The 23479-nt window shown below is 46.4% G+C and overlaps 1 protein-coding gene across 2 annotated transcripts; it reads left to right on the forward strand.

The window, feature by feature from the left end:
* The first annotated feature begins 95 nt into the window (after positions 1–95).
* BRCC3 (BRCA1/BRCA2-containing complex subunit 3) lies at positions 96–13928 on the forward strand. 2 transcript variants are annotated; one of them, XM_075132344.1, is made up of 8 exons: positions 96–243; positions 1531–1650; positions 3268–3355; positions 7913–8001; positions 9110–9165; positions 9677–9808; positions 10598–10641; positions 13054–13928. In XM_075132344.1, exons 1-8 carry the CDS (start codon positions 139–141, stop codon positions 13203–13205), a joined length of 786 nt encoding a protein of 261 aa, XP_074988445.1. In that variant the 5' UTR covers positions 96–138; the 3' UTR covers positions 13206–13928. The 2 variants fall into 2 exon arrangements, with proteins under 2 accessions (XP_074988445.1, XP_074988444.1); XM_075132343.1 differs by having other exon boundaries at positions 104–291.
* Positions 13929–23479: the final 9551 nt, after the last annotated feature.

The raw sequence follows: 23479 nt of genomic DNA on the forward strand, positions 1-23479 counted from the left end.
GAAGTTGAACTGCCCCTAGAGACGGCGATTGGCTGTTGACTTTTCAGGCTGCGCTGGGATTGGCAGCGAAGCGTCAGCCCTTGCGTGCTGCGTGTCCCACGCTTCCGGCGTGGGTGGGTGGGGAGTGGCGCTACCAAGATGGCGGTGCAGGCTGTGCACCTAGAGGCGGACGCCTTCCTGGTCTGCCTCAACCACGCGCTGAGCACCGAGAAGGAGGAGGTCATGGGGCTGTGCATCGGGGAGGTACCGGCTGGGCCGCGGGCAGGCGGGCTCCCAGAGCCGGGGCGCTGGGTATGCAGGGGTGCCCCTCCCCCCGGGTGCCTGGCCGCCTCTGCTCCTCATAGGCGAGGGGCTGGGCGTATCCCCCACCCCGGGGATGCCAGCCTTCCCTCCAGTATAGATTAGGGGCTGGGTGCGTCCCCCACCCGCGGGGACAGTTCCAGTGTCTCTGCCTTTGCTCGGGAGAAGGGCAGCCACTGCCATTAGAACTAATGCGCCCTGCTCGGGTGGTGGCCCAACCACACCCCCCTCTCCAGTAGAAAGCTCTGTGTGTGAATGGGGTGCTTGTTAGTAGTACCGTGCCACCCCAAGAAAAGGATCTGTGTATGTGTAAGGAGGTCATGCTGCCCTAGCGTAGGACTCTGAGATTTAGGGAGAAGGGGAGTGGGGATATATACCTCAGGTAAACATTGGCTCTTTATCTATTGAGGGGGTGGGCTGTAATTTATTGGTTGGGGGACAACACGGACTTGTTGGGGGGGATGACCCATCTGATAAGGTGTGTATTTTCTGGGTGCAGCATTGATTAGTGTTTGCTTGAGAGCACCAGCATTAATTGGGGGATGGGGGATGTGCAGAGTCTAGCCAATAAGAGACCATTTCTGTATGTTCCAAGTCAAAGCAGCAGGTGAGTGTCTGGCCTGCAGAAAAGAGCATGGTTTGGGGCACCTGTGTGTTTTGACTTGATAAGTAGGTTTAGTTTTTGAGCAAGTGGGTATTGGATAGGCTTTTCATGCCCTGATTGACCCTAAAAGTGAAATATGCAAAAAAGCATGTAATTAAGTTACATCTTTATACAAAAGTAAACTTGCTAAATTCTGTCTTCATGGGTGAACCTGATCCTCAGGGAATTGAAGAAATAATAGCAATGACCAAAGCTGGCATAGCATAGATATGTTCTGCGTAAGAATTTCTTGCACAGCTCTGGTAATATGTGCCTCACTCTTGCTCTGGAGCCTACATCTGGCTACTCTTCTCTTGGCTGTCTTTTCAGTAGTTAGCCACTTGTGCCAATTCAGCTGTGAGACTGGTGTGACAGATACCCTAAACTCATAGCTTCAAGAATTTTAAATTCATGGTTTCGAAGTGAAAACCTAGAATAAGTAACCCATTGAAAAACCTATCCGTATGTTTTAAGAGATCTAAGATTGAAAGCATGCTTTTTTAATAAAGACATGATTGCAGCACCTTCTTTGAGAAGTTGATTCACTGAGAGAGATGAGTGACGCTTCCTCCCTCATTTATTATTAGGTTGACACCAGCAGAATTGTTCATATTCATTCTGTGATCATCCTGCGACGTTCAGATAAGAGGAAGGATCGAGTCGAGATTTCTCCGGAGCAGCTTTCAGCTGCTTCTACTGAAGCAGAGATATCCTTTTACAGAGACTGTAGCCAGAAAGGGTCATGTTCAGTAGGAAGCTTGTCAACAAGGTTTCTAGACCTCAAACCTGTTTGGTTTTAGTACCACCCTTGATTTACTGTAGTTAATATAAAGATGCCTACCACCTTTTCACATACACTCTGCCTGAGAGGCTGTCCTACAGCTCTCCACTGCTGCAGTCTCTTTCAACACTTTTTGAACGATGTGATGGAACCATATTGTAATTACCCGTTGTTCTTGATCACTTGGTTTTGTCACAAATATATTCAATGCTACAGTTTTTAATATGGGTAGAGAAGATCATAGAATCATAGGAGATAAGGGTTGGAAGAGACCTCAGGAGGTCATCTGGTCCAACCCCCTGCTCAAAGCAGGACCAATCCCAACTAAATCATCCCAGCCAGGGCTTTGTCAAGCAGGGCCTTAAAAACCTTTAAGGATGGAAATTCCACCACCTCCCTAGGTAACCCATTTCAGTGCTTCACCACCTTCCTAATGAAATAGTTTTTCCTAATAGCCAACCTAGCCCTCACCACTGCAACTTGTTCTGTCATCTGCCACCACTGAGAACAGCCTAGCTCCATCCTCTTTGGAACCCCCCTTCAGGTAGTTGAAGGCTGCTATCAAATGCCCCCTCACTCTTCTCTTCTGCAGACTAAATAAGCCCAGATCCCTCAGCCTCTCCTCATAAATCATGTGTCCCAGCACCCTAATCATTTTTGTTGCCCTCCGCTGGACTCTCTCCAATTTGTCCACATCCTTTCTGTAGTGGGGGGCCCAAAACTGGACACAATGCTCCAGATGAGGCCTCACCAGTGCCAAATAGAGAGGAGAACTAGATAAATTCATGGAGGTTAAGTCCATTAATGGCTGTTAGCCAGGATGGGTAAGGAATGGTGTCCCTAGCCTCTGTTTGTCAGAGGGTGGAGATGGATGGCAGGAGAGAGATCACTTGGTCTTTACCTGTTTGGTTCACTCCCTCTGGGGCACCTGGCATTGGCCACTATCGGCAGACAGGATACTGGGTCAGACCAAAGATCCATCCAGCCCAGTATCTATTGAGGGGGTGTTCTTATGTTCTTAATGTTTAGACTAACACCCAAAGCATTCTAATTAATCCCTGAAGTTTTAGTTTAAGATTGCCTTTGTATTTTGAAGAAAGTTCACCTTTCACTTTTAGAATTGGCAAATGCAGCAAGAAAACTTCATGGAAAAGCCTATTAGGCTTGTGTTTTCAGGTTTGATATATTTGAAAACTCCCCCAGTAGAAAAGCCCTTTTTACGTGTAATCTTTGTAATGGCAAGAGTCCAATTCTTTGGGTAGCTTACTAGCATTTGTTGTCATTTATTTCTATGTACAAATGCACATTGCTTCTGTTCAAGGAAGTGTTACATCTGTGAGGATGAGGTTGTCCATTGGTGACTACGAGGAAGACTGTTCCAGCACACACCATCACCTGTCATTCTTCCCTTTAATATACTAAAATCAAATAATCCCTTGAGGACCATGTTTGGATTCTGCCCCGTGTTATTATTTAACTTGCACAAGGGACATATAGTCTCTTCTGCTCTCTCACTGTTTTGAAAGTACCTTGACTGACACACAGATTGGCTGAGATTACAGGACGTTCCATGAGGGTTGTGGGCTGGTATCATTCTCATCCACACATAACTGTCTGGCCGTCTCATGTGGGTAAGGAGTGTCTCAGCCCAGAGCTTCATATGGATATATGTTTCATTGTGAACAATACCACTTTGTCCAGTTTTTTTTTGTTAAAGTGATACTGTTGAAGTTTTTAATCCCACATTTTTCCCTACCTTCAAATTATCTAAAATAGGAAGTCCTCTGGATTCCTAAGGTAGGCAAAGTCTGTTTATAGGTGTTCTTCAAGACAGGAAGATCAGATCTGCAATCAGAAACACAAGGAACCGAAGGAGATACTCAAAGCTCTTTGGATGTCTTTATTTTTTCTAGTTGTACAGTAGAACATCAGAGTTATGAACGCCTCGGGAATGAAGGTTGTTCGTAACTCTGAAATGTTCATGACTCTGAACAAACGTTTACGGTTCTTTCAAAAGTTTACAATTGAACATTGACTTAATACAGCTTTGAAACAGTACTATGCAGAAGAAATATGCTGCTTTCCCTTTTTTTTAGTAGTTTACGTTTAACATAATACTGTACTGTATTTGCTTTTTTATTTGGGTGGGGAGGGGAGAGTCTCGCTGCTGCCTGATTGCTTACTTCCAGTTCCAAATGAGGGCTGTAGTTGACTGGTCAGTTTGTAACTCTGGTGTTCCTAACTCTAAGGTTCTACGTTCATAGATGTGTATGCTATAACAACAATAGAACAATACTCCTTCAAAAGAGTTGTTGAAATCTGCTTGGGTGTCTGGTCACAGCTTTGATCTGTCTGTATACATGTTATACTCCTGGGGGAATACTGTGCTGCTGCGCGTGTGCATAATTAATCAGCCACACATATTTTTAATTTTTGGCAGAAGCTTTTTTCTGCACAAAAATGTTGCTGCAGTTCCGTCTTTTGCCCACCAGAGGGCTCTGTGGTGATAGAACACAGCAGCAGCTCCTGTCCATCTTGGAAAGAGAAAGGTGCTGCCTTCTTCGCAGCACCTGTCAGGCCAGGTCAGGAAACAGGGGGAGACAAACATCATGGGGTGCTGGAGGGGTGAGACTGGGGCTCATAAGGGCTAGTTGGGAAGGACAGACTGGGGCAGAGGCTGAATGGGAGTGGAGGCACAAGGGGAGAGGGGATGCAGAGCCACATGGTGATGGGGGAGGGGGTGAAGAGCCACATAGGGACAGGGATGGCTTAGTGGGGGCACAGAGACACATGGGGATGGGGGGGGGTGCAGGGACACATAGAGACAGGGAGTGGCTGAATGGAGGCACAGACACATAGGGACAGGGGAGTTGTTGGGAGGGGGCACAGAGACATGGGGAAGAGGGCGGGGGTGCAGGGCCACATGAGGATGTGGGGGAGTGGGTGTCTGAGTGGGGGTGGAGGGACTCGTGGACAGGGTGCAAGGATACATAGGGGTGCAGGAACCCATGGGAACAGGGGCAGATGTGCCTGACTCAATGGGAGAGGCTAGTGGTCAGCCAGAGTCTGCATGGGGTAAGCTCCCTAACAATCCCTCCCCGCCCCCGCAAAAAAACCATGTTTCATACTTTCGCCACCCATACCCAACAACCCTCCAAGTTCACACCCAGGCTCCTTCCCAGCAATTTACTTCCCTCTCCCTCAGCTCCTCCATTACCCCTGACTCCCACAGGCCTTTGCATTGCTTCTGTATAAGTAGGAGCATTGCCAGCAGATCGAAGGACGTGATTGTTCCGCTCTATTCGACATTGGTGAGGCCTCATCTGGAGTACTGTGTTCAGTTTTGGGCCCCACACTACAAGAAGGATGTGAAAAAATTGGAAAGTGTCTGATTAGGGGACTGGAACACGACTTATGAGGAGAGGCTGAGGGAACTGGGATTGTTTAGTCTGCGGAAGAGAAGAATGAGGGGGGATTTGATAGCTGCTTTCAACTACCTGAAAGGGGGTTCCAAAGAGGATGGATCTAGACTGTTGTCAGTGGTAGCAGATGACAGAATGAGGAGTAATCGTCTCAAGTTGCAGTGGGGGAGGTTTAGGTTGGATATTAGGAAAAACTTTTTCACTAGGAGAGTGGTGAAGCACTGGAATGGGTTACCTAGGGAGGTGGTGGAATCTCCTTCCTTTTGAAGTTTTTAAGATCAGGCTTGACAAAGCCCTGACTGGGATGATTTAGTTGGGGATTGGTCCTGCTTTGAGCAGGGGGTTGGACTAGATGACCTCCTGAGGTCCCTTCCAACTCTGATATTCTATGATTCTGAGGGGTGCGGGAATATGGTTCTGTATTGTAGTTTAAATGAATTATTACTCAGAATTCTGTATTAATATGCCTAGTAAGGAATCTATTTGTCAAAAACCATTTCCCGAATCTTTTTTGTTGTCTGTATTGTTATAGACATACTTGCTGACAGGTATTTTGAAATAAATGACCCAAAATAATTGAAACTGGTGTGATTATATTGTGTTATTTTGACAAAATATGCAGAATTGTGCAGAACTTTTAATTTTTAATGTTGCAGCGTTTTTAATTTTTTGGTGCAGAATTCCCCCAGGACTTTTTACTTCATTATTTCATGTTGCATTTTAAAGGATTTTAGCCTTGTTTTGTGTTAGATTGTTACTGGAAACTTTTAAATATTCCTTTAAAGTTGATTTTAGAGTAGCAGCTGTGTTAGTCTGTATCCACAAAAAGAAAAGGAGGACTTGTGGCACCTTAGAGACTAATAAATTTATTTGAGCATAAGCTTTCGTGAGCTACAGCTCACTTCATCGGACGCATTCGGTGGAAAATACAGTTGGGAGATTTATATACACAGAGAACATGAAACAATGGGTGTTACCATACACACTGTAACGAGAGTGCTCAGGTAAGGTGAGCTATTACCAACAGGAGAGCGGGTGACCTTTTGTAGTGATAATCAAGGTGGGCCATTTCCAGCAGTTGACAAGAACATGTGAGGAACAGCGGGGTGGGGGAAATAAAATTGGGGAAATAATTTTAATTTGTGTAATGACCCATCCACTCCCAGTCTTTATTCAAGCCTAAGTTAATTGTATCCAGGTTGCAGAGTAGCAGCCGTGTTAGTCTGTATTCGCAAAAAGAAAAGGAGTGCTTGTGGCACCTTAGAGACTAACAAATTTATTTGAGCATAAGCTTTTATGAACTACAGCTCACTTCATCGGATGCATCTGATAAAGTGAGCTGTAGCTTACAAAAGCTTATACTTAAATAAATTTGTTAGTCTCTAAGGTGCCACCAGTACTCCTTTTCTTTTTTTAATTGTATCCAGTTTGCAAATTAATTCCAATTCAGCAGTCTCTCGTTGGAGTCTGCTTTTGAAGTTTTTTTTGTTGAAGAATTGCCACTTGTAGGTCTAATCGAGTGACCAAAGAGATTGAAGTGTTTTCCGACTGGTTTTTGAATGTTATAATTCTTGACGTCTGATTTGTGTCCATTTATTCTTTTACGTAGAGACTGTTCAGTTTGGCCAATGTACATGGCAGAAGGGCATTGCTGGCACATGATGGCATATATCACATTTGTAGATGTGCAGGTGAACGAGCCTCTGATAGTGTGGCTGATGGATTAGGCCCTATGATGGTGTTCCCTGAATAGATATGTGGACACAGTTGGCAACGGGCTTTGTTGCAAGGATAGGTTCCTGGGTTAGTGGTTCTGGTGTGTGGTTGCTGGTGAGTATTTGCTTTAGGTTGGGGGGCTGTCTGTAAGCAAGGACTGGCCTGTCTCCTAAGATCTGTGAGAGTGATGGGTCGTCCTTCAGGATAGGTTGTAGATCCTTGATGATGTGTTGGAGAACTCAGTGATGCAGTGCAGAACACAATGCCATCCACAGCCTCAGAAACAACTCTGACATAATCAAAAAGGCTGACAAAGGAGGTGCTGTCATCATCATGAATAGGTCGGAATATGAACAAGAGGCTGCTAGGCAGCTCTCCAACACCACTTTCTACAAGCCTTTATCCTTTGATCCCACTGAGGGTTACGAAAAGAAACTACAGCATTTGCTCAAGAAACTCCCTGAAAAAGCACAAGAACAAATCTGCACAGACACACCCCTGGAACCCCGACCAGGGGTATTCTATCTGCTTCCCAAATTTCCCTCCCCGCCCCCCCACGCTGTTCCTCAGATGTTCTTGTCAATTTCTGGAAATGGCCTACCTTGATTATCACTACAAAAGGTGTCCCCTGTCCCCCCCCACCCCCGGTGTCCGCTGGTAATAGCTCACCTTACCTGATCACTCTCATTACAGTGTGTATGGTAACACCCATTGTTTCATGTTCTCTGTGTATATAAATCTCCCCACTGTATTTTCCACCGAATGCATCCGGTGAAGTGAGCTGTAGCTCATGAAAGCTTATGCTCAAATAAATTGGTTAGTCTCTAAGGTGCCACAAGTCCTCCTTTTCTTTAAAGTTGGCTGTTTTTTGGACCTGGAGAGGTATTCTTTTAAACCAAAAAAAGCCCCCAAAAATCCATTTGACTAGAATGAAAATAAAAAGCAGTATCTGGAAAGGTGGTAAATCTTTGCCTGGTGCTTCAGGTGACTGGCACAGTCCTTCACTGCTTAGCAGCAGCCTGTTTATTTTGTTTTCATTCACACCTGCAGATGTTCGCACTCAAGCCATGTATCAGATGATGGACCAGGGCTTTGTGGGGCTCATCTTCTCCTGTTTCATTGAGGACAAGAACACAAAGGTAGGCAACTTGCAAATGGAGAGAAACCCTTCATATGCCAGTTTGAAGCTTCAGCTTTGATGCAGAGCTGAAGTCTTATGTTTAACTCTGAATGGTATCTGAAATAAGAGTTCGCTCTGGAGCTGGGTCAGGGGCCTGCTGGAATGTAATCAATGTAAATGCAGCACAGATGTGAATTAATCGCCAGGCTAGTTTGGTCATAAATATATTCAATGCTACAGTTGAATGTGGTTAGAGAAGATGCTCTGGAGGAAGCAAACTTGTGTTTAGCTCCAATTTATAATTGGCAAATGTAGCAAGAAAACTTGATGGGAAATGATAGGTTAATAGGTTTGTGTTTTCAGGGTTGTTGCATTTGAAAATTTCCCCAGTAGAATTCTGCAGCCTGTAGATTGTTTCATAGATCTGCTGGTGTTTGAGCTCTGGGACCAGACAGAATGGTTATGGTGTGCTTGTGTGTGCATCAAAAAAAGGTAACTTACTGCATTACAATAACACATTCCAGTCAGTATAGCCTTTTTTTGTCCTGTTTTTCAGGCCTGTTGTGTCTAATTAGTTCAGAGTATTTTGTCAAACATCATTGTCCCCTGTGAGAGGCTAACTGTTGGGATGAACTGGGAATGAAATGTTGCCTTTAACCAGGTTTTCCAGGTTTTTTTTTGGTTTAATCAGATGGTTCTGATTTAAGAGTTTTCACATGATAGTTAATATAGTCTGTAGTGCAGGGATTCTCAAACCGGGGGTCGGGACTCCTCAGAAAGTCATGAGGTTATTACAAGGGGGGTCGTGAGCTGTCAGCCTCCACCCTAAACCCCGCTTTGCCTCCAGCATTTATAATGGTGTTAAATATATACAAAAGTGTTTTTAATTTATAAGGAGGGGTCACACTCAGCGGCTTGCTATGTGAAAGGGGTCACCAGTACAAAAGTTTGAGAACCATTGCTGTAGTGAGTGTCTCAGTATTTGCTTATTAAGAATTTTTCTCTCCTTCTCCCTCACCCAAAAGTGGTACATTTGAACTATCAGGGAAAGTATTATTTGAAAGTTTGGATTTTAGATGAGCTCTCATTGCCCATAGTCTGATGTTTACCTCTGCTGATTCTTTTAGACAGGCCGGATACTCTACACCTGTTTCCAGTCAATTCAGGCTCAGAAGAGCTCAGAGTAAGCACTGTCTGAAAACGTTCTTAACATTCGTCTCTCAGGAGAGAAATGATCAGTCTCTTCTGTCTCCGTTTAATTGTCAGCTTTCCTTGGTTAACTTAAATAAGTAGTACTATTACTGTTTGATCATCTGAACGTAGAACTAAATGTTGTGTTAATCCCAGTAATTATGGATGCCTAAAGGAGGTCTCATTTCCTGCTTGAAAGTGGACAAATTTCTAAAGGGGAATCTAAGCCATAGGAGCCTTAGTGTTCATACACCTATCAGAGGCTGTCGCCAGTGCTGACTTCCTAGCTTCTCTTTTTATTTATCCCCCATTCTTAAAGTGGGGAATGAGTACTATTGCAAACTGCTTCTCGTCTGTCAGTCAGCATGAGCAAGCCTGCCCAGCAGCAAAGTTATGGTGATGTCACTGTTGGGCAAGCCATTACTGCTGTATGGAATATCTGACTGGCTAAAGCAGCAGACCACAAGGGTAGGGGCAGTAACTTGTACATGATCACTGTGCAGGTATGAGAGGATTGAAATTCCTATTCATGTTGTTCCCCATGACACCATTGGCAAAGTGTGCCTGGAATCGGCGGTGGAGCTGCCCAAGATCTTGTGCCAGGAGGAGCAAGATGCATACAGGAGAATTCACAGGTAGGGGGAGTCAGGGTCACTTCCCTCCCACAGCACCAGGGGGTCTAGTTGATGACAGTAGCTTTTAAGGTTAATATACTTGCCCCTCATAGTCCTTTGTCCTGAGCAGAGCACAAGTGTAGAAAGAAATAAAGGGTTAGCTATACCTAGTATCATGAGGGACCTTGAAGCTAGCTCTCAGTCCTAAAGTCCTGCTCTTTACCATATGCGTTTGTATGTCTGGCTAATGACTCCTGCTCCCTGAGGTGCCTCTGCAGGGGCACTAGTTTCAAAAAGTTCTTCCAAAGCTTTCATCTGTAAGCCTGATAAGACTGCAACTCCTTGCTTAGTGGAATGTATCTCAGGCCCCACTCCCAGAGATAGAGAGGCTACAGCTAGCAGCTTTTCTACTGGCATAGAAAAGGGTAAGGAGCCTGCATAGTATGACAGTGATGCTGATACTAAGGCAACTGCATGATCATGGTTATCAAAGTGTGATAGGAGTGAAAATGGCTGATCAGAAGGGAAGGTATGTGAGAAATAAGACCAAATGCTAGTAAGATTACCACCCTCCTGACATAAGCCTCTGTCTGTGGAGTTCAGCATGGAGAATGCATGATACTCATTGTAATACATGGTTTGATGTGGCGTAATCAATGCAGTGGAATTCCCATTAAATAAGGGTGAGTAGTTCCAAAGTGCCTGTGGTTTTAGACTCTTGTAGGTGGCTGTCTTCAGTAATTCAGGTTCACCCCTAATACTCAGTTCATTGCTGTCTTGTCACCAGCTATGTTTTGTTCTTTCTCTTAGCCTCACCCATCTAGACTCTGTAACCAAGATTCACAATGGCTCAGGTAAGGGTTCCTCTTCTGGGAATAAGGATGCTGGACTGAGAGATGAATTATGAGTCATCTTGTGGTCTTGAAAAATGGTCATTTTGGGTCTGTCTATAGAGGTCAGTAGACGACAATGTGTATCACCATGGATTGTAATCATGTGTCCACTTGAAGATGTTCGGCATTGAGCCAGCCTGTGAACAGATTACTTCACCCAAGTTTAGCACTATGTTTTGATCTTGCCAAGTAGTTCATGTCTTGCTCCACAGCTTGGCTGACATTCAAACTTGTCCATTCTTATATTGGGGGCTAGGGAAGTTCAGCAGTGAATCAAATTATTCATTAACATTTCTGGTGTTTGGAAGGGTGGGGGCAACTGACTTCTAAGGTGGGCTAAATCACAAATGGAAGGAACTGGGTGGCCTCCTTCAGTTTATCCATTTGGTTTTAAACCATGATAAAATTTGATTTGGTGTTACAACAGCACAGGGTATTGTAGTATGGATGCATCTTAAAGATTACTCCTGGGGGAATTCATGCTCCCTGCAGATATATTTGCTTCCCCCCAGAAAAATTACTTTTTGACAGGGAACATAAAAAGGCGAAGCAAAGGGAAGCAGCAAGAGCGGTCACGAGCCCCTCTCCAACAGGGCAGGTACATTGTTTCGGGAGCCCGGAGCAGCTGGTGGAGATGTAAATCACTGCCAAGCCCCAGGCCCCGTCCTCTACCCCCCCAACCTTCCACTGAGCCCCAACCACCTGCACCTGGACTTCCCTGCAGAGTTCCATTGCTCTTGTACACGGAGGCCCCCATTGACCCGTTTGCATCCAGATCCTCCCCACATCCGGTCCCCCCACTGAGTTGCCCGCACCCAGATTACCCCACACAGAACCTGATCACCCCACACTAAGCCCCTTCATGACTGAGCCTGCCTACCCACACCTGGTGTGGAGGGGCAGGACCTCAGGATGTTTCTGGGTCAGGCCCGGACTTTGCGCTATGTCAGGGTTGGGTGCAGCCTCACCACTGAGTCCATACCCCTTGGTGGGGGGAAGAGAAAGGGGCTGCAAGGAGATCTCCCACCTCCGTGTAGCCAGTGGTCTGTGCTCCAGGATGGCAATGGGGAGCCTCCACATTTATTTATTGACAAATCTTGCAGAATTTTCAAATACTGGGTGCAGAATTTTAATTTTTTTGGCGCAGAATTCCCTCAGGAGTAATCTTAGAGCTGTATTGGTCCGGAATTGAAATCAAGGTAAAGGGGGCCAATCCATTCTCCTGCGGAACCTGATGCTTCTGCATGTGAGTTACACCAACGTAGGCTTCTGTGTGGTCATACATCACTGAATGGAAGTAAGTCGCATTAGTTCCATAGCATTTAACTCTGATCTCCATAGGATGGAGTGGTGGTCTACCAGAAGAATGGCCAATGCCATGTCTAACTTTCAGTGTAAAATATGTCTTCATTATATAAGATTCTCTTTCCCCTATTGACTGAATAAGGCTACGTTTTAGTCACAGGTATTTGTAGTAAAAGTCATGGACAGGTCACAGGCAGTAAACAAAAATTCATGGCCTGTGACCTGTCCATGATTTGTACTATATACTCCTGACTAAATCTTGGGGAGGGGGTTGGCCTGGGGGGGAAGGGGTTCCTGGGCGGGGGAGCCGCATGTGTCGGGGAGGGAGGCGGCAGCCTGGGAGGGGCCCTGCGGATGCTGCGGGGGCAGGATCCTGCTGGTGCTGGGAGGGTGGTTGACGGGGCTGGCAGGCTCCGTACCCAGCTCCGTGCCTCCCCAGAAGCAGCGACATCCCTCAGCTCTGGCAGAGGTGTGGCCAGGCAGCTCTGCACGCTGCCTCCTCCCCAAGCGCTGCTCCACAGCTCCTACTGGCCGGGAACCACGGCCAATGGGAGCTGCGGGGGTGGTTCCTACAGGCAGAGCCCCTTCCCCTCTAGGAGCCAAGGGGTGTCGCCACTTCCAGGGAGCACCCCTGAAGTAAGCGCCACCGGGAGCCCTCACCCCCTCCTGCATCCCACCCCTGAGCTCCACACCAAAACTCCTGCTGCTGTTGGGGGGAGGTGGGAGGGCCGGTGGCCACTACAGAAGTCACAGAATATGTGGCTTCCATGACCTCCGTGACAAACTCAGCCTTAACTATGAAAAATAATCAGTCTACACTAGGCCTGTTTGTATGTCATTTTTTATTGTATGTCCCCAAAGGGCATCGAAAACTCAGGGTTAAATAGTTTTTATAAGTATTCTCCCCACCTCCCCCTCGGACTGGTAGCTGTTGTTTAACCCTTGTCTGTGAGGATCAGTGATGTCTCATGAAGTACTGTTGTGAAACCTTTCTGCTTACGTTTTGCAATTCTGCAGCCGGGTGAGAGATTCTTCCTCCTGCGCTGACATGTTTTGTGTATTTTCCAGTGTTCACCAAGAATCTCTGCAGCCAAATGTCTGCTATCAGTGGTCCCCTCCTACAGTGGCTGGAGGACAGACTGGAGCAGAACAAACAGCGGGTGCAGGAACTGCAGCGAGAGAAAGAAGAGCTCATGAAAGAACTAGCTGCCCTGGAGTGAAGAGGCAACCCCAGACCCTTTTAAAAAAAAAGTAGTAGTCAATAGGCTTGGACAAGAGTGACGTGGCTGACGTGTGGTCTGTCTTGCCTTTCTCTGAAGATGCTAGTTGTTCCTCATCTCGCTTCATGTGACAGCTCCAAGAACACTTCCACAAGACAACCAAGGGCTCATATCTGTCTCCAACTAGATGGAAAGCCTTGTGCTGCCTGTGTGAAAAGTCCGCTCTCTGAGTGCACAGAGGAGCAATCCAGCACCACCCTAACCAGGGTGATACAGCAGCATGCTCTTGGGAAGAGAGCATAGCTCTAGGAGGGGGATACCTAGTACATTTATTTGGTTCCCTTCTCCCCTGTTATTCAACACAAATCTTTTTCCCTTTTATATATATTGCTGGGAGCCTGGAACCAGAGAATCATGGATGGGGTAACAGCTGCACTTCTACAGTGATCATGACTTCTCTGTTGTAGCAAATAAATGAAGCAACTCACTAGTCATGGTCAGAGAAGGGTGAGGGAGGTGGTGCTATGCCATTGACATTGCCAATTTTGCATCCTTTTGGTAGCTCCAGTTGACAGGTAGTGGCTTGATGTCCAGTAACTTTCTGGATTACTGATTGCCTACTCTTGCACATGTGCTAGGGTGGGGGTAGATGCGGCCAAGATGAGCGGGGGCTTAAGGTTTATGCCTTCTGTATTTCAAACCAAATAAAGAAACCCAAAGTGAGGGCAGTTTGAGAGTGGAAATGAGTTGGAAGCTGCACCAAACACAGTGCGAGTGCTGCAGTTTGAGTGTTCTGTTTCCTGTTTCCTTCAGGGTCTCTCACTATAGTTGTACACTGGTCACTGAGCTGCTTCCCACTGCTGAACTGGACTGGATGGGTGACATTGTTTTACAGAGAGGAGTATGTGGGGGGAGAGTAGCTGTGACAGATAATGAAAACTTCTTCTTGTGTCCTGAGCTCCATTGCAAAGGTTTGTTTGCAGTAGTTTGCAGTTATTTTCAACTTCAACATTAAATTATCCTTTGCGTTTTCCTCCTTAGTGGGTTTCAAGCAGGGTTTACCATCTGCCACCAGCCACATAAGTATCTACCACTACTGAGGGGGAAGCCTGTATCAAGGGCTCTTGCGTATCCCAGAGTGGAGACCAACTGCATATTTAAAAGCTTTCTGTTTAAACTCCTTGTATTTGTGGTTTTTAAACTGAAACCATTAGCTGCTCAGAAAAAGTGGTATTCACATTTCAAAAAACATAAACTGCACATAATGCTGGGGCCCTCCTGACGCATAAGGTGCTCCAATGCACTCTATAGCAGTGGTTCTCTAAGCCGGTCCGCCGCTTGTTCAGGGAAAGCCCCTGGCGGGCCGGACTGGTTTGTTTACCTGCCGCGTCCGCAGGCTCGGCTGATCGCGGCTCCCACTGGCTGCGGTTCGCTGCTCCAGGCCAATGGGGGCTGCAGGAGGGACAGCCAGCATGTCCCTTGGCCTGCGCTGCTTCCCGCATCCCCCATTGGCCTGGAGCGGCGAACCGCAGCCAGTGGGAGCCGCGATCAGCCGAGCCTGCGGACGCAGCAGGTAAACAAACCGGTCCGGCCCGCCAGGGGCTTTCCCTGAACAAGCGGCGGACCGGCTTTGAGAACCACTGCTCTATAGCATGCCTATGACTTATCTTGCCACTTTGGGCAACCCATTAATTAAACTGTAGTCAGTTTAAAAAAAAACAGGTTAAAGATATTCTTACAATTAAAAGCAACTGCTGTAATTAGTGAGGCTAATGCATTTGAGCAATGCTCTAGTGGCAATAGGCTGAAGCCATATAGGACATATCTATGCTGAGGAAAATTTCTAATCTATTTTAAATTCAGTTCAAATAGTTGACTTTAAAACTTGTTAGAACTACAGCATAGACCCAGTTGAAGACAGCCTGACTTTTTACTTGTGCCAGTTTAATCAAAATGGCCCAGGCCACCTTCTTCTATTTGTACAACGCCTAGTGAAATAGGAATCCATGACTGGAGCTGCTAGGCATTATAGGCATTACTGTGCTATAAATAAACTGCCTGCAACAGTCTGCACTGTGGTTCTAACCAGTTTCAATTTTGGCTTAGGTGAATTGGTTTTAGAACTTTCCCCAGCATAGACATACCTCACAATGGTGGGAGCACGGTGGGACTGGAACCACAGTGCTGAGCCACTCAGGTTTAGATATGGCATTGTTTATTTTATAAAGAAAAGTCTGGTCTTGGTGATTTTCTAGCACAGCTTTAGAATCTAATTTTAATGGGGTTTAAGATTCGATGTTTTTCTTTTTCAAAACGACATGATAAAAGCATTGGGTGGTCCTTATAATGTCAGACAATTACTACAGTAACTCCTGTAAAAACAGGATTTAACAGAGAGATCCATTTGCCATCATAGTATAGATCAATAGAAACAATCCTGTGAAAGCTTAAAAGAGCCAAATCATCTTGTGATTGGATAAACACAAGGTTAGTGAGGCATGAAGTCTGTTTTTCAGAAGAACTATACATAGCACTCTGGTATGAAGTAGGAGATGTTTTATTAATATCCTGCTCCATGATCTAGCATTTAGTTTGTATTCACTTGCATGCAAAAAACTTTGATTAGGAATTGTCAGGAATTTACAGCAGCTACTTTGTTGAAAATAATTCCTCATGGATGCGGTTTTGACATGCTGAGTGCCTTGGCATTTCAGGGAGGGAGAATCACAATAAGCATCCTCCAAAAGCTTTCAAGACTTTGCTTAGTCTGTCCTTTGAGCCCAAGAGCCTCCAAAAAAGAGAATGAGTTTGTGCCTGCATGTCTCTAATGGAGGAATTATAAATAAGGCTGCGTGTCTGTCACAGAGGTCACAGATTCCGTGACTTTCTGTGATCTCCAAGACTTCTGGTGCAGCTGGCTCCAGGGCTGCCAGATCAGGCAGCCCTTGGGCCTGCAGCACCAGCCACTGCTGAGGCAGTTTGGGTGTGGGCAGGGGGTTGGGGTGCAGGGTGGTGCTTACTGTGGGGTGTGGGGGCTCCCCGGAAGTGGCTGGCATGTCCCTGTAGCTCATGGTGGGGGCAGCACGGGGAGCCCCTCTGGCCTTCCCTCCCGCTAGGAGCTGTAGGAACACGCAGCGCCTGGTAAGAGCCTGCCAGCCCCACCAACCCCCACAAGCACCAGCAGGAGTCCCAGGCCGTGCGCCATGCCTTCCCCCCCCCCCCCCTTCTTGCCAGCACCAGCGGGGGTCCCGGGCCACCCTGTGGCACCCCCAGAACACCCTCGGCCCAAGTTTTAGTTAGGGGTATATAGTACAAGTCATGAATACATCGTGGGCCGGGAATTTTTGTTTACTGCCTGTGACCTGTCCATGACTTTTACTAAAAATTCCCGTGACTAAAACATAGCTTTAATTATAAATCAAGAGACAGCTTTGTGGGTACTATGTGGTGCGAATGATCTAATTGTGAACCGCCTACTTCCTGTATTTTCAGTTTGGTCTGAGTCAGCAGATGGAGTTTTTTCACTAGCTGGCATTTGGTAGGAGCCATGAATGCTTCAGTCAATGGGACTAGCTTCCTACCTTGTTGAATCCTGACCTGGTTATCTCTGCTATATGCCTACTATGCTACTCCAGTAGTCATGAGTAAACTAATTACTAAGCTATACTATTGGAGTGGGATGCTGAAATGCAGCTTCTGGTAACCTGCCACTAATTTCATGATTGTCCACATGTGCTAGAATTCTTTACGCTTGCATGGCAACTGCTGTGGGAGCATCCCTATTTTTTTTACTCTCCATTATGTCTTGGTTTTACTGGGAGCTTTCATGGTTAGTATTCAGAGTGCCTCATTGGAGGGGTGTGCATTTATTTTATTGATACAAATGCAAGTTCAAGGCCTCCTTTATCTAAAATGTCATTGAATTTAAATTGGTGTTAAAAACAAATTCAAAGGCCCAGATCCTCAAGTGCTGTAAATCAGTGTAGCTCCATTAACGCACCACCTGCTGAGGAAATGGCCCAATGAGTTTGAACAGTCTGAGAGGGAAGAGACTTGTAATCAGTCAGGTTTCCCTCCCTTGCGGATTCTGTCTCCCTTGTAGTAGCCCTCCAGTCATGCTCTTCTAGCCTGGCCCCCATCCGGATTTTTAATATAAGGCTGTGGTGTGGTGTGGTGTTGTTTTATTTTAAAGTGGGTAAACTAACCTGCATACTCCCCAAATGAGACGTAAACTCAGTTTACCCTAGTTTATCCTTGACCGTGCTACTGCTTATAAGGGCTTGTAAATATAGACAGTGCAGCAAGCCGGGTTATAAATCTACCCTGCATCAGCCTGCCACGCACTGACTGTGCCTGTGCCCCTGCTGCTGTGCATTAGGAGTTCCCTTCCACACTTCGATCTACCCCGCTTAGAGATAGGAGTAGGACAGTGTACACGAGGGGACCTTTTAGTGTGCAGTAGTGGGATCCACACAGACAGTTAGTGTGTGGCAGATTTGCACCTCACTGTTCATCTAGACAAACCCCTAATGAACAAGCACAGCTCCCCACCTTTCAGGGCTTCATACAGTAGGAAGAAGCACTTTTTAAAAATTAGTTTGCAGTAATCTTGAAGCCCCACCTCAGCCCGAGCTCTTAGGTAGTGTGACAGGGTCGGGCCACATGGCTATAGGAGAGTAATAAAAGGCAGATATATTAGCCCCAGGCTAAGTAGGTCCCTTTTCCCTGGGTAAGTTAACAGGGAAGGTTCCAGAACAATCAGGAACCTTCTGGAGACAATTAAGACAGGCTGATAAGAACACCTGCAGCCAAGCAAGAAGCTGCTAGAATCAATTAAGGCAGGCTAATCAGGGCATCTGGGTTTTAAAAAGGAGCTCACTTCAATTTGTGGTGTGCGTGTGAGGAGCTGGGAGCAAGAGGCACTAGGAGCTGAGAGTGAGAACGTGGACTGTTGGAGGACTGAGGGGTACAAGCATCATCAGATACCAGAAGGAAGGTCCTATGGTGAGGATAAAGAAGGTGTTGGGAGGAGGCCATGGGGAAGTAGCCCAGGGAGTTGTAGCTGTCGCACAGCTGTTCCAGGAGACACTCTAAACAGCTGCATTCCACAGGGCCCTGGGCTGGAACCCGGAGTAGAGGGAGGGCCCGGGTTCCCCCCAAACCTCCCAACTCCTGGTCAGACACAGGAGGAGTTGCCCTGGACTGTGGGCTCATGAAAATGGCCAAACTGAGGGCTGCTGTGAAGCTCCAAGGCGAGCATATCCACCAACATGCGCAAGACCCACCAAGGTAGAGCAGGAACTTTGTCACAGTAGATATCAGGAAACCCACTTTCTAGGTGGGCAGCAGGAGAGAATGTCTTGCTCTGGCCCTCACTTGCTGTGGGGAAAAGAATTTTTCCCCACAGCAAGTGAGGGCCAGAGCAAGACATTCCTGTCCTGACATACAACTGACCTGACATACAACATACAGAGCAAGACATACAACTGTCCTGACTCCAGTCTTCTGCTGTGAGCAGTAGCCCATAGGCATGTCCTTCTTGTCCAGTACTTGAAGGCTAATGGGTTGTTTGTAGCCAGATCTGGTGTATGTTAGGTTGCTTGTTTCTACATCTGTTTATCTGCTGGCACCCACCCAAGAATAGAATGAGCCTGGCCTGGTGCTGCTGAGTTCCAGTGATGATCACCCTTGGGGTGCATTGCTGGAGGAACATGGGAACAAAAGGTGCCCTCTCACTTTGCCTGGAGACTATCATTTGACTTGGAGGCCGCTGTGGCGATGACATTATATAAAGGAAGGGGGCCATTTCTCCTTCTGAAAGGAGTGTGATTTTTATAATGGCTGGGCAGAGCACTAGCTGTATTCCTGAACCATGAAATTTCTTGAGTTGGTGGAAGATATTTCTGACATTTTATCATCAGAAAATAATAATTCAATGGAATTGACACATTCACAGGAGTGTGTCTAGTCCATCAGACCTGGCAATTGAAAGCATGCTGGCAGGCTTGCTGGCTCCCCAGCCAACGTGGGCAGTGGGTTCTGCAGGCTCTTTGGAATATCTGGGCAGCTGGCTTTCCCAGCTGGTGGGTTCCCCAAGTTGCCCATCAGGTGGGTGGGCAGGCTTCCTGGACAAACAACTTCCTACCTCCCCTCCTGCTTCCCACAGAAAATTTTCCAGTTCAAGGTTTTTGTTCCCGTTCAGGATGAATTTTTCTTTTTCAGACATGCAAAAATTTCTGTGAGAAGGAAATCACAGTTCTAGTAATTTCTCTACAGGTAGCTGTGGGGCTTAGAGGAGGTAAATTGCTGCATTTGGAATAAGAGACTCTTTCCACTAGCCAGGAATATATACAACTCTCCTCTCTCTTTTCAGGGCTCTGCTCTGAAGCATCTCACTCTGCAGCTGAGGGATAACTGCACTGCTTTCCAATAACCGGCACTAGAAGAGCAGAGCCCAGCAAACTCAAAAAAGGATAAAAGTCCTTCAAACTGTAGCTATTAATTCCCGCTACCCAAAGGGACATCCTCATGTTGTGTACTCTCTATGGAGAATTGTTTTTCTACAGAGCCCCCTGCTGAGGCACATGGGGTACTGCACAATATAAACAACCTGCCCCCAGCAAAAAAACCACCCACTTAAAATGTATACGGTATGAATATATCAGTAGTTTTTAACTAGGCAGAATGTGACTTTTATTTTCTTATATTTCATGTTTATTTTTAATTATTTTTATAGATCTAAAAACTCACCATTACAAGAACTATGGGGAAGGGTCAGGCAATAACAATGACAAGAGACACTGAGATTCCATAAGTTAAAGCCTTGTAACCATTAAAACCCAAATTGGCAACACCTCATGTCAAAATATACAAACTCAATATCCTTAAATCAAACTCTAATAAATTCTCAAGCAGCATTTTTCTTACTTCACACAGCTGTAAATTTTGATTATCAATGGAAATATTTTTGTCTGTTTGTGTGTGTATGGTGAAATTGACACTTAGTGACATTTACTGAGAAAAAAATAAAATCTTTCCAAGCCTATTTATAAAATGGGGGAATGGTAGTGGAATTAATGCAGTTGGTAAAAATCTCAGGTGGAAGAGACTTTTACACATGGAAAAGAAAGCCTTGATTAGGGCATCAGATGCTTTAAAGTTGGGTTCTGTCCTCACACAGTGCAAACAAGTGCCTTCCGTGAATGTTTGTCTTGGCAGAGGGGGAAGGTGTCAGTATCTTTTGCAACTGCTGAGAGCAGTTGTAAAGACTCAACTATTTCATTCCGTGACAGCAAAAAAGGATGGTGAAATCTTTAGAGCAGCCGGGGAAGGCCAGATGTCAGATTTCCTGTCTCTGGAAAAGGAGAGAGAATATCCCTGCCATTCAGCTCTGAAAAGGGTCCTTGTCCTATCTCATTACTTAGTACAGCAGAAGGTCCTGACCCATGACCCTTCTTGGAGGTCAGGTGCAAAGTGGTCATAGGGGTCTGTGTCTGCTGCTCCTAAGGGTTACATGACTTGTGAAAACCCTTCCTCTTCATTCCAGCACAGCCACAGTCTCTGTGTCAGTTTTCTGACTAAAACATAGCTTAGTTCCATCTAATCTCCAAATACCTGATCTTCAGAAAACAGTCTGGAAACATGTTGCTTACAGATGGTCATGAATGAATGGCCTGGCAGAGGCGCTGAGAATCCACAACTCCCATTGACTTCCACTGGAGCATAGGTGCCAACTCCATGGGTGCTCTGGGGCTGGAGCATTCACAGAGAAAAATTGGTGGGTGCTCTGCACCCACCGGCAGCTCCCCGACCCGCTCCCCCCGCCTCTGCCTTCTCCCCTGAGCATGCTGCCACGTCCTGCTTCTCCCCCCTCCCTCCCAGCGCTTACGCTGCGAAACAGCTGTTTCGCGTGGCAAGCACTGGGAGAGAGGGGGTTGGAGGAGGAAAGCGGCGAGCTTGGGGAAGAGGTGGGGCCGGGGTGGGGATTTGGGGAGGGGTCCAATAGGGGCAGGGAGGGGGCAGAGTCGGGGTGGGGCTGGGAGTGGGGGGGGGCACAAGCACCCACCAGCACCAAGGAAAGTTGGCGCCTGTGCACTGAAGTGGGCAGGTTCTGCACTTCTGAAAATCGGGCCCTGAATGTTTAAAGTGTACTTTGTGAGCTCAGCAATGGCAAAAGGCTGGATCAATAGCACTGAAGACTGAGCCCCAGATCGTAAGAATGGCCATACTGGTTCAGAACAATGGTCCATCCAGCCCAGTGTCCTGTCTTCTGACAATGGCAAATGCCAGCTGCTTCAGAGGGAATGAACAGAACAGGGCAATTTATCAGGTGATCCATCCCCTGTTGTCCACTTCCAGCTTTGAGCAGTAAGAGAGGCTTAAGGACACCCCCCCAGAGCATGGTGTTGCGTCCTTGATCAGCTTGATTAATAGCCATTGATGGACCTATCAGCTAATGTCTATGAAAGAGCGGCAGCTTTTCCTGGAGGTCACCAAGGATATGGACACTTCAGGTGTGAAGCTCCTGCCACCCTCTTGGAGCCTTACATTTTCCCACTCCTACCCAGATGGCAAAGCACTGCAAAGATCTAGGTATCCAGTATGACCAGGAGGAGGAATTAAGTGTAAATCAGAAGATGATGATGATCTTCATGGATCAAGAGCTTGAGAAGCATTCCACAAAAGGTAACGGAGATAGAAGGAGTTACGTTTACGGGCTGCACCATAGAGCATCACTACAGGGCTAGGACTGAACACAAAAGGTTGAAATATAGCCTAGACTCTACTCAACATGCAATGTGAGTGGCAGGGATCATTGGGCCTGTGTGCCCAGAGGAGTTATAGAACATTGATAGGGCAGCAAATTCTGGGAGGCCTCAGGTACAGTTCAGAGAGAATCCAAGACTTTTTTTTTAAAAAACAAGAAAACAAATCCATTGTAAAATCCTTTCCTCTGGGGGGGGGGAGGGGGTAATCTCTCCTAAAGCCACTCATAGGAGTCCTCAGCAACTTCTAAACAGGGGCACAAAGCTGCTGAGCACCCTCAACTCCTGTTGAAATCTATGGGATTTATTGGGCCAAACATAGAGATCCAGATCCTTGGAAGGCATTTAGGCACGTAACTCCCATTGAAAGCAAGCCCCAAATCCTCAATCGGAGCTCTGCTGCAAAGCAAGCCCCGCTTCCTGAGCACGTCCCCCATTAGACACAGCAGAGGGTCTCCTATGACCCCAGTGGGACAGGGCACTAAGTCCCCCTCACCAAGCCCAGTTCTGCTGGCATTTAAATCAGTGGCCAGGGGACAAGTTCATAAAAGGAAGCTAAATTGAGTCATTTGCTTAGCCAAGCAGGCAGGCCTCTTCCATGTCCAGGCAGCACCAGTGATCAGATGATCACACCAAGTTTCACAGGAGAAGGATGATTTATTAGTACAGCTGCTCCTACCAGAAAAAGGGAGCAGCTGGCAGGGTGTTCTCAAAGAGGGCCCTTCAGCTTTGGAATTCTTCCCCACCCCCAGTTTGAAATAGGCCTAATTAATTGACAATTCTGACACACTGCAAGGCCCATTTGCTTTCCCTGGATGCAAGGACTCTGGCAAGAGATATTGGTGATTGTATTATCTCTCAGCTTTGGTCTGTTTGTGTGGAATGACTGGCAAACAGGTTTTAAATATTACAAAGCTTTCAGTTTGCTAGTGACACTTATGCTGCTGCATTTTGTCAAATCATCTCTTTACAATAAAGTATCGTAGGTTGAACTTGGCCCTCGATAAATGGCAGCTATTCTTCTTGACTTAACAGGAAAAGTTGAACTCTTCCTCCCCAGTAACTGTTCCTCTTTTTTGACCTGAGCAGCTAGTCCAAGTTTGGGGCCCTGTGGATGTGCCAACTGGGAGTAGAAATTGGTGATAGATGTTTCTTTGATGCAATCTTCTTTATTGACAAAGAATCATAGAATATCAGGGTAGGAAAGGACCTCAGGAGGTCACCTAGTCCAACCCCCTGCTCAAAGCAGGACCAATCCCCAACTAAATCATCCCAGTCAGGGCTTTGTCAAGCCTGATCTTAAAAACTTCAAAAGGAAGGAGATTCCACCACCTCCCTAGGTAACGCATTCCAGTGCTTCGCCACTCTCCTAGTGAAAAAGTTTTTCCTAATATCCAACCTAAACCTCCCCCACTGCAACTTGAGACCATTACTCCTTGTTCTGTCATCAGCTACCACTGAGAACAGTCTAGATCCATCCTCTTTGGAACCCCCTTTCAGGTAGTTGAA

This window comes from Caretta caretta, chromosome 9 (assembly GCF_965140235.1).
Source record: "Caretta caretta isolate rCarCar2 chromosome 9, rCarCar1.hap1, whole genome shotgun sequence".
Lineage (NCBI taxonomy): Eukaryota > Metazoa > Chordata > Testudines > Cheloniidae > Caretta > Caretta caretta.

Coding starts and splice junctions, on each gene's coding strand:
- BRCC3 (XM_075132343.1), top strand. CDS start 139: ATGGCGGTGCAGGCTGTGCACCTAGAGGCGGACGCCTTCCTGGTCTGC. Junction 3,356..7,912: donor TGTCTGGCCGTCTCATGTGG/GTAAGGAGTGTC, acceptor TCACACCTGCAG/ATGTTCGCACTCAAGCCATG. Junction 10,642..13,053: donor CAAGATTCACAATGGCTCAG/GTAAGGGTTCCT, acceptor TGTATTTTCCAG/TGTTCACCAAGAATCTCTGC.